Source organism: Trifolium pratense, linkage group LG6 (genome assembly GCF_020283565.1).
Source record: "Trifolium pratense cultivar HEN17-A07 linkage group LG6, ARS_RC_1.1, whole genome shotgun sequence".
In the NCBI taxonomy this organism is placed as follows: Eukaryota; Viridiplantae; Streptophyta; class Magnoliopsida; order Fabales; family Fabaceae; genus Trifolium; species Trifolium pratense.
Genome location: NC_060064.1, coordinates 22817926 through 22831219, shown reverse-complemented (window position 1 = coordinate 22831219; position 13294 = coordinate 22817926). Strand labels below are relative to the sequence as shown.

Genomic DNA, 13294 nt, shown 5'->3' with positions numbered 1-13294 from the left:
AAAAAATAAAAATGGAAAGATGACACAAACACTTTATTACACAGAACAAAACGTGAAACTTCCATTAACCAAAACGCAAAAAACGCTCATCGACATTCGACACTACACAACAACCCTTCAATTCAATTCAATTCAATTAATCACTTTTCTAACAAAATCGCTTCTCACTCACTCAAACTCACCACCATCTCTTACTTTCCATTCACAGATTCAATTCACACAAACTTTCGTTTTCCACATTACGCTAACTTAACTCTTCAACATCAACAATCTTTCCAGCAGATTCTCCATCACTTTCCAGATTCTCTCTGTAAGCATTTTTTTTTCCATAAAAATAATAATTTGCATTCGCCATTTTGTTCTTTATTGTTGTTTTAAGATTTCCCCCAATTTAATTAACTTTTTTTTTTATTATTATTATTATAGATTTAAGATTTATTCCTAGGTTGGTGTTTTTTGTTGCAATATAAGGGAAATTGATTGATTCTGTTTCTAGGTGTTTGATCTTGAAGTTGGCATTATTGGGTTTTATCATTTGTGGTTTCTGAACCTGAAAGTTCTAATTTTTATTTTTGTTTGTGTGTTTGGATAGTGAGTAGTGTTTCTAAGAAGTTGGAATAGAAATTATAGCTGGGTAGATGGAGGATGATAAGAAAAGGAGAAAAAATAAGAAGAAAAAGAACAAGCAAAACAAGAATGTGGATACCGGGGTTCTGAATTCGGTGAATAATGGTAAGGATGAGCTAGCTAGTTTGTCCGAGGCTGCAAAAAATTCGACTGGGGATGGAGAAACAGGTAACGGGGGTCAAAATCTGGTGAATAATAATGGTAAGGATGAGCATGTTAGTCTTTCTGAGGTTGCGGCAAATTCAATTGGGGATGGAGGAAAAGATTCCATGGATCAGAATTTGGTGGAAAATGCCAAGGATGAGAATACTAGTCTTTTCAAGACTGCGGAAAATCCAATTGGAGATGGAGAAACAACTTCTGGGGATCAAAATCTGGCAAATAATACTAAGGACGAGCATGCTAGTCTTGGGGATGGAAAAAGAGATACGGATACCAGGGATGATAATCTGGTGAATGATGCTGGTCTTTCTGAGGTGGCGGTAAACTCAAACGGGGATGGAGAAACTTCAACTATGGATCAGAATTTAGTGAATAGCGGTAAGGATGAGCCTGCTCAGCTTTTGGGGGCAACTGTTGAGAAAAGTGTGAGTGTGGATTGGAATGGAGATGTGGAAGTCGCAAACAGAGATCTGAATCTGGTGAAAAGTGGAAAGGGCGAGTCTGCTCAACCAGTGGAGTCTGCAGATGGGCAAAGTACTACTGTGGATTCCAATGGACATCTGCCAAATGGTAAAGAATGTGTAAGTTTTCCACCAACCAATATAGATTTCCACCAATTTTTGTGTAATGTTGGTTTATGCTCATGAGTCGTTACTCTAGTCCTTTATTTCAAATGTTGGTTCATGAAGTGGAATGTGTTTTCTCTAGCTGTTATTATTTTTCATTGAAATTGAGAAATTTAGTCTGAACTTGTTATTTCCTAATTTACTTTCTATTTAGTTTTTCGAGGTTTGTTTGACTTATTGTGCAAGTTATATATGGCAAAAAAATTGAATCTCCCTTGTTATACAAACAAGTTCATAAAAAATGGATCTTCCTTGTTCTCTCTTTGGCTCTTGTTTGAGTTGAGTGTTTGTGGACAATGAGTGCATTGTCAAGCTAAATGAAATTACCTTTTGACAGGCCATGTCAGAAGAGGTAATTAAAAAAACGGGAGATGAAAGTGATATTCACAAACAGAATTTGCTGAAGATGTCTCAAGTTTTATTTTATTTTCTTACAAATAAATATTTTTCCATTTTTAATACTTCAAATTTTCAATAAGCATATGCTTTCTTTTGACAGAACATATTGGACGAAACAATTAGAAACTTAAAAGAAGAGAATGCTAAGCTCATCCAGAGAGAGGTAATATTTTACTGATGAAATATTTTGCCATGTTTAATACTTCAAATTATCAATGAGCATATGCTTTCTTTTGACAGAACATATTGGACGAAACAATTAGAAACTTAAAAGAAGAAAATGCCATGCTCCTCCAGAGAGAGGTAATATTTTACTAAAGAACTAGTTTAAAGACTCGTGCATTCGCATGGGTCTATTGAATTTTATTAAATATTTGAGTTTGTTACTATATTAATGTAGAAAATTTATTTAAAATTAAATATTTAAAAATTTCTTATATGATATTGTTAAAATATAAGTGGAATTATTGTGTTAATTATTTCTTGTAAACTTATTCATTCAATTTTTTATGTTTCAATGACAAATAATGGTCCCGTGTATATTTTTAATAAAAAATTAGAATTTTTTTTAAACATAAAAAATTAGAAATCTTATTAGGAATATTTAGCGTAATTTAGTAAGTTTGATACTGATTAATTTTATTATATTATTATTTTGCCATGTTTAATACTTCAAATTTTCAACAAGCATATTCTTTCTTGTAACTTGTACGGCATATCTCTCCACAGACCATATCAGAGGCGACCATCCAGAAATTAAAAGAAGAAAATGATTCACACATTCGTAAAGAGGTAATATTTTTTCCAAGAAACATATGTCCTTTATTTTATCATGTCTCAATGTTTTTATAATATGTACTGTGTATCGATACAAAGGTCATGTCAGAAGAGATGGTCAGGAAGCTGAACGAAGAAAATAATATGCACATTATGAAAGAGGTAATGCTTTATCTGAGAAAAAACACCTATTGTTTATTTTTCGGCAGTAACGTTCAATCATTTTACAGACCATATCCGAAGATACAATCAAAGAATTGAATGAACAAAAGGACATGCATGCGCAAAAGGAGGTGATATATCTTAAATTCTAGCTGAGTGACATTTATTCTTTTTTTTACTAATGTTTATAGCTTGCGACTATCTTTCAACACATTTAATCTATCTGTCCACAGGTTGCATTAGAAGAGCAGTTCAGAAAATTGAAAAAAGAACTTGATATGCATGTTCATAAAGAGGTAGTGTTTTATGTAAAATATGTCCTTTGTTTGAGCCTTTATGTTTCAATTTTTTTAACATGTACAGCCTATCATTCCACAGGTCATATTAGAAGATACAATTAGAAAATTGAATAAGGAAAATGATATTTATATGCAAGAAGAGGTAATATATTTTAAATTTTATCCAAGCAATACCTATTCTTTGTTTTAAATTTTTAATGTATACCAAATCTCAAAACAGGCCACTTCAAAAGAGACAATAAGAAAATTGAAAGAAGAAAATGAAGTGGGCACTCAGAAAGAGGTAATTTTACTTTAAACTCCATCTACTGGATGTATTTCATTTATTATTTACATGCATATTATATAACATTATCACCAATATCCTTTAGCATGAATGCATATAACCCATCTTTATGCAGGCCATAGCAGAGGAGACAATTACAAAATTGAAAGAAGAAATTGATAAACACATTCATAAAGAGGTAGTGTATTGTAAGTTTTATCATATAGACATTTGTTTAAGAGCTTATTTTGCAACTTTGATTTACTTTCTTAAGCCGGGTGGTTGAAATGGAGGAGGGCCTCAGGTGTTTTATGTGATACAAAAGTACCACTTAAGTTGAAGGGAAAATTTTATTGGACAATAGTAAGACCGGCGATGTTGTATGGGACGGTGTTGGAGTGTAAAGAACCAACATGAAAATAAATTAAGCGTAGCAGCAATGAATATGTTGCATTGGATGTGTGGTAAGATTAGATGGGATAGGATTAGAAATGACAGCATTAGAGAGAGAGTTGGGGTAACACCTATAGTAGAAAAGGTGGTGGAAACTAGGCTTAGGTGGTTTGGGCATGTAGAGAGAAGACCATGTAGATTTTGTAGTAAGGAGAGTAGATCAGATGAAGGGTAGTCAAATCACTAGAGGCAAAGGAAGACCTAGAAAAAGTATAAGAGAAAATATTAAGAAAGATCTAGAGATTAATGAGTTGGATAGAAATATGGTATATGATAGAGCATTTTGGTGTCGTTTGATCCATGTAGCCGACCTTACTTAGTGGGATAAGGTTTGGTTGTTGTTGTATATTTACTTTCTTAATAGCAGCCTAAAAAGACATAAAAAAAGTACTACAATTGAGCTTTATTTCTAAAAAAAGTTCTCTTATTATAACTGTTTTCATCTCTACCATTTATTTTGCCTTTCTTTTTACAGGTTACCTTGGAAAAGGTTATCAATCAATTACAAACTGAAAATGAATTGCAGAAACAAACAAAGGTAATTCAATTTGAATTGAACAGTTTTGATGAATGTGTGCATGACTCTTATCATGTCTGGAGAAGATCATTTTTGGTGAAATAAGTCTCTTTTTAAAAGAAAAGGCTCTATAAGGAAGCTTCATTAAACGCCAGTTATTTCTGAAAAATAAGCTAATGCAAAACACTATTTGAATTATATTTTATTATATATGTTTAATTATTAACTAGTATATTTAATTTGATTATCTGCAGACTGATCTAGAGCTGAGAATTGCACAATTGCATAATGAGATTCATTCCTTACTTCAAAAAGAGGTTAGTGTGTTTTAGTTCATATTCTTTTAAATATTTAAGAACATTTATTTGGAGATATTGTTTATCAATAGGTTTAAGATTTAATATTTAATATTAAATCATATGCAGGCTGGATTGGTGGAAAAAACAAATCTGTTACTGGGTGAAAAGGTAGTTTTGAGCCTAGCTTCATCAACATTGCAAATTTCTTCGCTCAGCGTATATATAACCTTAGCTGATTTCCCCCTTTTAGCTGTTTATATAAGAATAATATTTAGGACCATTTATTTGGAGTTATTGTTTATCAAGATGTTCGAATATTCAATATTATATCATATATGCAGGCTGGATTGATGGAAAAAACCAATATGTTACAGAATGAAAAGGTAGTTTTGAGTCTAGCTTCATCAACTTTCCAATTTCTTTCAATCACTATTTATTTAACCATAGGCTGTAGCTGTTTTCACCCTTATATAAGAATAATATTTAGATATTTTTCTGTTAATGGAATTGTGATTTAAATTCTAAATCAGCTATACATTCCTGCACAGGAGGGTTTAGAGCAAAAAGTAAATATTCTGGAGAGCAATTTGAGTTCCTTTAGTGAGAAAGAGGTAATAACTAGTCACTTTTCTCTTGTGTAATTGCATTGACAATTAGTATATGTTGTTTGCTTAATTTGTGACCTTAACTCTTAGTATAGGGCACTAGGTATAATCAGCACCTAATTTTGATCTGCTTTTTAAACAGAAATAATTGGATTTGAATAGAACAGTTTTTGATCAATCATGAATGTATGGATGGTTCTTGTGCATTATTTAAATTTTTCATCCTTATATATAGCTACTGACTGGTAAAACTTTGGAGATATTTTGTATGAAGATGTTTAATATTATATTTTATCATATATGCAGGCTGGATTGGTGGGAAAAACCAGTCTGTTACTGAGTGAAAAGGTAGTTTTGTCTTTGAGCCTAGGTTCATCAACTTTTCAATTTCCTTTATTCACTGTTTATTTAATCTTATCTGATTTCACCCCTCTTAGCTGTTTAAAACTTTAAATACTAAAAGTCTGCTATACATTTATTAAACAGGAGGGTTTAGAGCAAAAAGTAAAGATTCTGGAAAGCAATTTGAGTTCCTTTAGTGAGAAAGAGGTAATAACTTGTCAAATTTGCTACCTTAACGTTTTCTATTAAGTATACTCATCACCTAATTTGTCCGGGTACTTTTTTTAAAGAAAAAGAAGTAACTGGATTTGAATAGAACGGTTTTTGGTGAATGTGTAGATGGCTCTTATGCACTATCAAAATTTGTTATCCTTATATAAATTTAGCCATTGATTGGTATATTTAACTCGATTATCTACAGACTGGTCTGGAAATGAGAATAGCACAATTGCGTGAGAATAATTCCTTGCTTCAAAAAGAGGTGTTTGACTTAACGTTGTTCTCTTTTAAAATATTTAGGAGCTTTGAGTTTGAAAATCTATCTATCAAGTATTTCATACTCAATACTATATAATATGCAGACTGGATTTGTTGAAAAAACCAATCAGTTGCTGAATGAAAAAGCCATTTTGAGCCTAAAAGTGGTTAGAACTTCTTCATCAACTTATTTCCTACATTTATTGTTTATTTAACCTTAGCTGATCCTCTCCCCTGATACTGTTTTACACATTCCTTTTTCTGGGTTAGTGAAATTTTAGAACTGAATTCTAAATCCAATATATACATTATTTTACAGGAGAGTTTAGAGCGAAAAGTAAATCTTCTGGAGAGTGATTTGAGTTCTTCTGTTGAGGAAGAGGTAATGACTCGTCTTCTCTCTAGTGTGTTACTGTATTGAATATATTGTTCTCTTAAAACAACCTTAACTTTCCTGTGTTTCCGTCCCTTACAAGAGGAATATTGTGTATTTTATTTGCAGAACTCGACTAAAGAAGTTATTTCAAATCTCAAAGGAAACATCAGTATGCTACAAGTGCAGGTATGTACTTGATGTACATACAACTATATATGAATATTTTATACTGAAAACCCTAAGAAATTATTACAGATTATTATTTTCAAGTAGCATTATCCTTAATTTCCTCATAACTATCTTTGAAACATTATCATGTAGTGTTCAGTTTTGGAATCAGGTAACTAACAATATTAGCTTGGACTACTATTGCGAGTGAGCCATAACTGGTTTGAGTAGTTTTATGAGCATCAAAGCAGGATCCTGATCTTTTCTTAATTACGCTTTCTGGCTAACTTCTGTAACAATTCCGGCAATATTTTTAGTTGTTTTGGTACTTAAAACTGATTCATCACTACCTTCATATTGACTTAATGTTCTTTTGGCAATCTTGATCCCCTTCTGACATAAATGTTTTTCTTCTTTAAATAAGTCTTCTTTTCTGACCTCAATACCCTCACATATTGTTATTTGGTCATGTCCATTTTGTAACAAACCTGTGTTAATTCTGATATGGAAATTAAAAACAAAGCTTGGCAGGTGGCAGAGTTGGAAGAGTCCAAGAATAATCTTTTGCTAGAAAACCAGCAATTGAGGGAAAACATGTCAGGTCTTCATTCAACAATCCAGAATCTTGAAAACAGTATCTCTTCTTCCGCTTCACAGGATGCACCTGCAAAGGTTTGTTTGTGTTATCTTTATGTTTAAAATCTACAGTACATATTCATAGGAAAATACATTTTCTTGATATCTTTAAAAGAAGGAAAAGGTCATTGATAGTTTTATGACTGTGGAAAGGGATTTTTTATTCTATTCACGACTTGGAGTAGGAAGGAGAAAGAAGAACCTTTACTTTTTTCTTTCTTTTTATGTTGCTCTGACAATATTTTGCTTAATGATGGACAGGATAATGCTTCTGAAAACGAGGTGTTGAAATCTCAAATTGAAGAGGCCTATATGTTGGTGGAAAAATTGATGGCGGAAAATGCTGAACTTGTTGAGAAGGTAATATGCAGGGTTCTTGATGGTTTTGTTAATGACTTACTATAAGATTTGATTTGTTTTCCTCCCATGTATTAGTAGATTTAGATTGTTGGTTAGATTTTGTAGATAGTGTTGTGTGTTCTTAAGCCATTTGTATCCTCAGGTCCAGAAGCTATGTGTTGAACTAGATCGACGAGACACGGAAATTAGACTTTCTGGAGTTACTAGACCTGATGAGTTGATTGAATTTGTTAAACCCGCTGGTGTTGCCATTGCTGAACCTGAATCATCTGAGATTACGTCTATATCAGCACCGGAGTTGGATTCGTTGGAAAAGACTTTGGTTAATCATAATAGCGACTCTATTCATGCCGAGCATGCTATTGGGGTGATTTCAAACTCTTCACTGGTACCTGATGATTCTGATGACATTGTTCAAATTCCACTTGATGATAATGATGTAAGAGATATACAGCCACAGGATACCAAGAATGTGGAAAATGATGATGCTGTGCCAATAACAGATGCTCCTCTTATTGGTGCTCCATTTCGTCTGATATCGTATTTTGCTAAGTATGTTAGTGGTGCAGATTTGATTAACCAAAACTCCTCAAACACCAGTAATTGATTTTTGATAGTGGGTGAAACAGACAATTATCATTTTTGTTATGGCGGTCCATAATATACAGTAACCTCACTTACATTAGTCAGAATAGCAATATAGGTTTGGCCAAATTCGGCCATTTTTATATCTGTATGCCAATTCTTTGAACATTAGGAAATATTGTATCAGGAAGGAATTTAGAGTTTTATATTGTGGTTCTTTACTTTGTGTTGCTTTCATATATGGAAATGATACGACTCATGAGTAGGAATCGAGGGTGCGCTTGGGTATACAATTTAATTAAGTTCTTTTTGCATATATATATATATATATATATATATATATATATATATATATATATATATATATATATATATATATATATCATATAAGTTTTCATATACTGTATAAGTTATATATTGAGAGAATATTATCGATTTCACCAAGTTATAAGCCAAGATTTGTGTAAGCTGTCTTGATGAGTTTGTTGAAATATGTTGAAAACAGCTTATGAATATGTTGCAAACAATTTTCAAAACTCAAATATTTTCAATAGTGTTAATGTTATAAGTTTAATAAACTCCAAATAAGCTCTTCAATACACATTTGATAGACGGTAACTAGCCTGTGCCATGGCTGTTTATATAATAATTCATTTTGGTAATTAATGTACAAGCCATATGTTTTGCAATGACAAGCTTTTCGATGAAATATAAAACTTGCCCACTTCTGTGTTTTAATTAAAACAAAAAAATGTGTCAAAAAAAAAATTAAAACAGAAAAATAGTCATTTTTTCTTTTAAAAAATTGATCTATTACAAATTTACTAGTATGTTTTTGAGAAGTTAAAGCTGTCATCTAAAAAGGTGAAAAAAAATGGCAAAATGCTTAAAACATAAGCGTTTTTCTTTTGATGCTGAGTCCTAATCTTGACAAGTAGGCCCTATTTAAACATGGCAATGAATTTACATGCATGAACATGAGACACTTTGAATCTGTCCTCTGTGAATGGTAACTGGTGCTAATAAATGGATCCTCTGATGTCTTCAATCATCCCAACAACTTCTTCCATTGAAGGTCTTGTATCAGGCATCACTGCTACACATGCCATTGCCAGTTGCAACATCTGCACAAGTTCTTCTTCAATGTTTGAATATCTCATTAGCTCAACATCAAACACTTCAGCAGTCCATTCCTCTCTAACAACAGATTGGACCCATTTTGGAAGATCAAACACATCTTCATGACCTGAATATTGAACTGGTGTTTTCCCTGTCAGCATCTCAAGAAGAAGAATACCAAAGCTGTATACATCGGACTTTTGAGTGGATTTTCTGCTTTCGTTCATCTCTGGTGCTCGGTACCCTGGAGGACTTCTAGGAGAGACACATAAACTTGTTAGAGGTGTTAGGCCAAAATCTGATATGCAGCCTTGAAGATCTGCTGAGATTAGCACATTGGATGATTTTATATTGCCATGGACAAGTTTCCTTCCATTTGCTGAATGGATATGGGCAATGCCCTTAGCAGCGCCAGCCACGATCTTCAATCTTGAATCCCAATCTAGTTGAGTTCGTGCAGTTTCACCTGTTCCTGTCATCATGTTTCATATGACATAGTAAGAGAATGAAACAATCAGCAAATGGTAATGTCATATAATCAAATCATGTCTAATCGTACAATATGAAAAAGCTTAATTTCACTTTTGGTCTTCGAGATATCACGATTGTGCAATTTTGGTTCCTCAGGTTTTAATTACGTGAATTGGATCTTCAAGATATACAAATTGTTACATTCAGGTCCTCAGTTCATTAATCTTTAATGTCGAGAGCCTTAATGGTCGAGGGATCTGATTGTAGCAATTGAAATACTCGAGGACCCAATTTGTAATATCGGAGCTTGGGATATCAAAATCACACAATCGCGATACTTCGGAGACTAAAAGTGCATTTAGCCATCCTTGATAATATAGAATAATCCCAGAAAAAGTTCAAAATGAGAGTAATGAATTACCATGCAATAACTTGGAAAAGCTGCCAGATGTGAAGTAATCATAAACAACCAATTTTTCATCCTTTGAATAATAGTAAGCAAAAGGTGAAACCACATTTGGATGATGATCAAGTCTTTGAACAATCTCCATTTGCTGTTCAAATTCTTTTTTCACCACTGCCACTTCTTTTAACCTCTTCACAACCAACATTGTCCCTTCTTCCAAAATAGCTTTGTAAGTTGTTCCACAACTTCCCTTACCAAGCACTTCAGCTGAAGCTCTTAATAAATCATCAAGATCAAAATTATAAGAACAGCCTTCAAAAAATATTAGCCTGTTTCTCTCATTTTCTTGCAAACCACTTCCAAATCCCTCCATAAGCTTCTCACTCTTCTCTTTAGTTGCTACATTTTGTTCACCAATTTTTTTCTTCAAACAGCAGAACACTACTACAAGAGCTGGTAGAAGCATTGCTGCAAAAACTCCTAAAGCAATAGCAATTTTCCCCCATGTACTTAGCTTCTTGTTTGAAATATCACTAGGGGAAGAACCTAAAGAACATTGTTTCAAAGATGCACCACATAATCCAAAATTCCCCTTAAATGATGATGCATGAAACTTATGAAGCACTGAGGGGATTGAACCATTCAAGTCATTGAAGCTCAAATCCAAAATCTTAAGATTAGGAAGGTTAACAACATTAGGAATAGGTCCTATAAGAGAGTTATTTCGAAGGTTTAGTCCTATTAGATATGTCAAGTTTTGGATTATACTCGGAATTTGTCCGGTGAAAGAGTTATAGGACAAATCAAGAAACATAAGATGGGGTGGCAAATAATCAGAAATATGACCTGAAAAATTGTTATGTTGAAGATATATAAATCTTAGAGAAGGAATTGAAAATATGTCACTAGGAAGGTTTCCACTCAAGCTGTTAGACCTAAGACTGAGACTGATTAAACCATGTAGCTTACCGAGGGTGTTTTCCGGGAGAGAACCGCGCAATCCAACACCCGGAAGCCTCACGGAATGAACATGAGAGCCCTTAGGATTGCATTTAACTCCCACCCAAGAAGTGCATATTGAAGTATTGGAACTCCAATTGACTTTTTCACCATGATGTAATGCAGCAACAAAATCAAGTAGTGCTTGCTTTTCTGAATTTAGATCAGATTTAGTTTGAGGAAACACAAGTAGTAGTAAGAAAATTTGTATAGTAGCAAAGTAGGATTGTGTTCGTGGCATCATTAAGTGTTTCTCTAGTTTTGTAAGTTCCACTTGTTTTCCTAACAAAGGAGATTCCAAATCAACAATTGAATATATGTGATTGTGAGAAAGAAAAGTCTTTGTTTTTTTTTCTTTGTTAAAGCAGTGTTGTGTTGGTTTGATGATTGGTGATGGCAAGTAACGGCAAAGAGGAAGCAAGGACAAGCTTTAACGGCATATCTTCAGGAACACACAACCATAGAGAAAGAAAAAAAAGAAAAGCTTGTTAATAAAAGTACTACGGTATATATACATCCAGAAATATCTTTTTTAAAGATTTTATATTTAAAATAAATATTATTAGGATTTAAGATTTATATTGTAGTAAAAAAATAATTTATATTTTAGTTTAGAATAATTTAAGATTAGTTTGTTATTTTAAAAGATATGAGGTAGAAATGTATTATATAAAAAAAAAGATATGATGTAGAAATTTGTTTTTCTTGTAATTTTATATAAATAGTCATATAATTATGAATAATATATGAGGAACACGAAAATAAGAATATATATATATATTCTCCATATAACACTATAAAAATATATTTCACCTTTGTGATAAATTAAGAGCATCTAGATATCAAGGTAGAAATAGAAATTTCAACTATGTTGGCACTCCTATATTTTCCCGTCTTCCATCTATAGCACATATTATTATTAAAAAAAGAAAAATAAGATAATTACAAGGGGACTAGGTCTTATCCCAAGGAAATAAACGTAGAACAATATGAAGCATGCAAACTTTTATGTAATCCTAAAAGAGAAAATAGAAGTCCCTAGTAACTTAAGACGAATGAACCGACCGTCAGCACGGAATGACCCACGTACCCACTACTCCATGCAACAAACAGCAAACGAAGCGATGATGACTTTTTCAAGCTAAACGGTTCAAAATCATGGAGTTTGACATGTTACTATTATTTTCTTTCCAAAAAAGTTGTCACCGTAAATATATATATATATATATATATATATATATATATATATATATATATATATATATATATATATATATATATATTACCAACATGGTAGATACTTGCCCCTTAATTATTTTATATGCGTATAAAAAATATATTTGTTGGTAGTTATTTTGAAAGATTAGTTTCCGAGGTTGTCGCGAAAAATACCTTTAACTTATCAAATAAAATAATACTAACTTGTTTTTGTGATTTTAGAGTCGATTATATAACTTATACATTTTGATCATTTTTAGTGGGAGGTCTCCCATCCTAACTACTGTATATTTTTTCACTCACAAAACTAGAATTTAAAATCTTATAGTATATGAGTCTAGTTTTCCCTCGGACTAATATTATGTTGGTTTTTATTTCTTACTCAATCCATTCCAAAATATAAGAAAAAATTGGTTAAACAAAATTGATGTATTTAGTACAAATTTTTAACTAAATACATCAATTTTATTTAACCAATTTTCTTTTATATTTTGGAACGGATGGATGGAGTATATGTTTTTAAATTTAGTACTAGTAAATGTGAAAAGAACTTACATATGCTATCAAGTGAAATTATGGGTGTTTATGATTTGGGAGGCAGGCATTCAACGTTGAAGATTACTCAGCTTAAACTACACTCATTCTTCCTCATCCAACGGGCCAACCTATGGGATACATACTAAATTATTTAAGAATTTTTTTTGTTGTAAGGACTAAATTTTCTCTTTGCTCAATGGATACAAAATACTAACCAAGTAGTAGTACATATTTTTGTACACCTAGTAGTTATTAATGCAGATCTCGATGGAAGGTATGGGTTCCCTTGCCGTTTGCCCTCTTGCTATGAATTGAGTCACTACAAAATTTAATAAGATATTGTCGCCCAATCTGCTTCTCGCGCGTCCTACACGTTTTGATTTTTACCATTCCGCTATTTAAATAACAG

The 13294-nt window shown here is 32.4% G+C and overlaps 2 protein-coding genes across 6 annotated transcripts; one reads left to right on the top strand and one right to left on the bottom strand.

Moving 5' to 3' along the window:
- Window positions 1-8461, top strand: LOC123892849 (nuclear matrix constituent protein 1b-like). Of its 5 annotated transcripts, none has more exons than XM_045942729.1 (25): window positions 1-310; window positions 593-1370; window positions 1915-1977; window positions 2055-2117; window positions 2544-2606; window positions 2691-2753; window positions 2822-2884; window positions 2987-3049; window positions 3132-3194; window positions 3273-3335; window positions 3454-3516; window positions 4246-4308; window positions 4542-4604; window positions 4713-4754; window positions 4928-4969; window positions 5135-5197; window positions 5498-5539; window positions 5678-5740; window positions 5955-6014; window positions 6115-6177; window positions 6330-6392; window positions 6513-6572; window positions 7086-7226; window positions 7452-7550; window positions 7693-8461. In XM_045942729.1, the coding sequence occupies exons 2-25, from the start codon at window positions 639-641 to the stop codon at window positions 8155-8157; spliced, it is 2628 nt and encodes an 875-aa protein (XP_045798685.1). In that variant the 5' UTR covers window positions 1-310; window positions 593-638; the 3' UTR covers window positions 8158-8461. The 5 variants fall into 5 exon arrangements, 4 of the variants coding, with proteins under 4 accessions (XP_045798685.1, XP_045798687.1, XP_045798686.1 ...); XM_045942730.1 differs by having other exon boundaries at window positions 13-310; window positions 497-1370; XR_006803287.1 differs by lacking the exon at window positions 7693-8461 and having other exon boundaries at window positions 10-310; window positions 7078-7226.
- A 511-nt stretch (window positions 8462-8972) lies between these two features.
- On the bottom strand, window positions 8973-11510 carry LOC123892848 (probable inactive receptor kinase At5g58300). The gene is made up of 2 exons (XM_045942728.1): window positions 10147-11510; window positions 8973-9726 (listed from the first exon to the last, which is right to left on the bottom strand). Exons 1-2 carry the CDS (start codon window positions 11372-11374, stop codon window positions 9155-9157), a joined length of 1800 nt encoding a protein of 599 aa, XP_045798684.1. The 5' UTR covers window positions 11375-11510; the 3' UTR covers window positions 8973-9154.
- Window positions 11511-13294: the final 1784 nt, after the last annotated feature.

Coding starts and splice junctions, on each gene's coding strand:
- LOC123892849 (XM_045942729.1), top strand. CDS start 639: ATGGAGGATGATAAGAAAAGGAGAAAAAATAAGAAGAAAAAGAACAAG. Junction 4,755..4,927: donor ATCTGTTACTGGGTGAAAAG/GTAGTTTTGAGC, acceptor TCATATATGCAG/GCTGGATTGATGGAAAAAAC. Junction 6,393..6,512: donor GTTCTTCTGTTGAGGAAGAG/GTAATGACTCGT, acceptor TTTTATTTGCAG/AACTCGACTAAAGAAGTTAT.
- LOC123892848 (XM_045942728.1), bottom strand. CDS start 11,374: ATGATGCCACGAACACAATCCTACTTTGCTACTATACAAATTTTCTTA. Junction 9,727..10,146: donor CTTTTCCAAGTTATTGCATG/GTAATTCATTAC, acceptor ACATGATGACAG/GAACAGGTGAAACTGCACGA.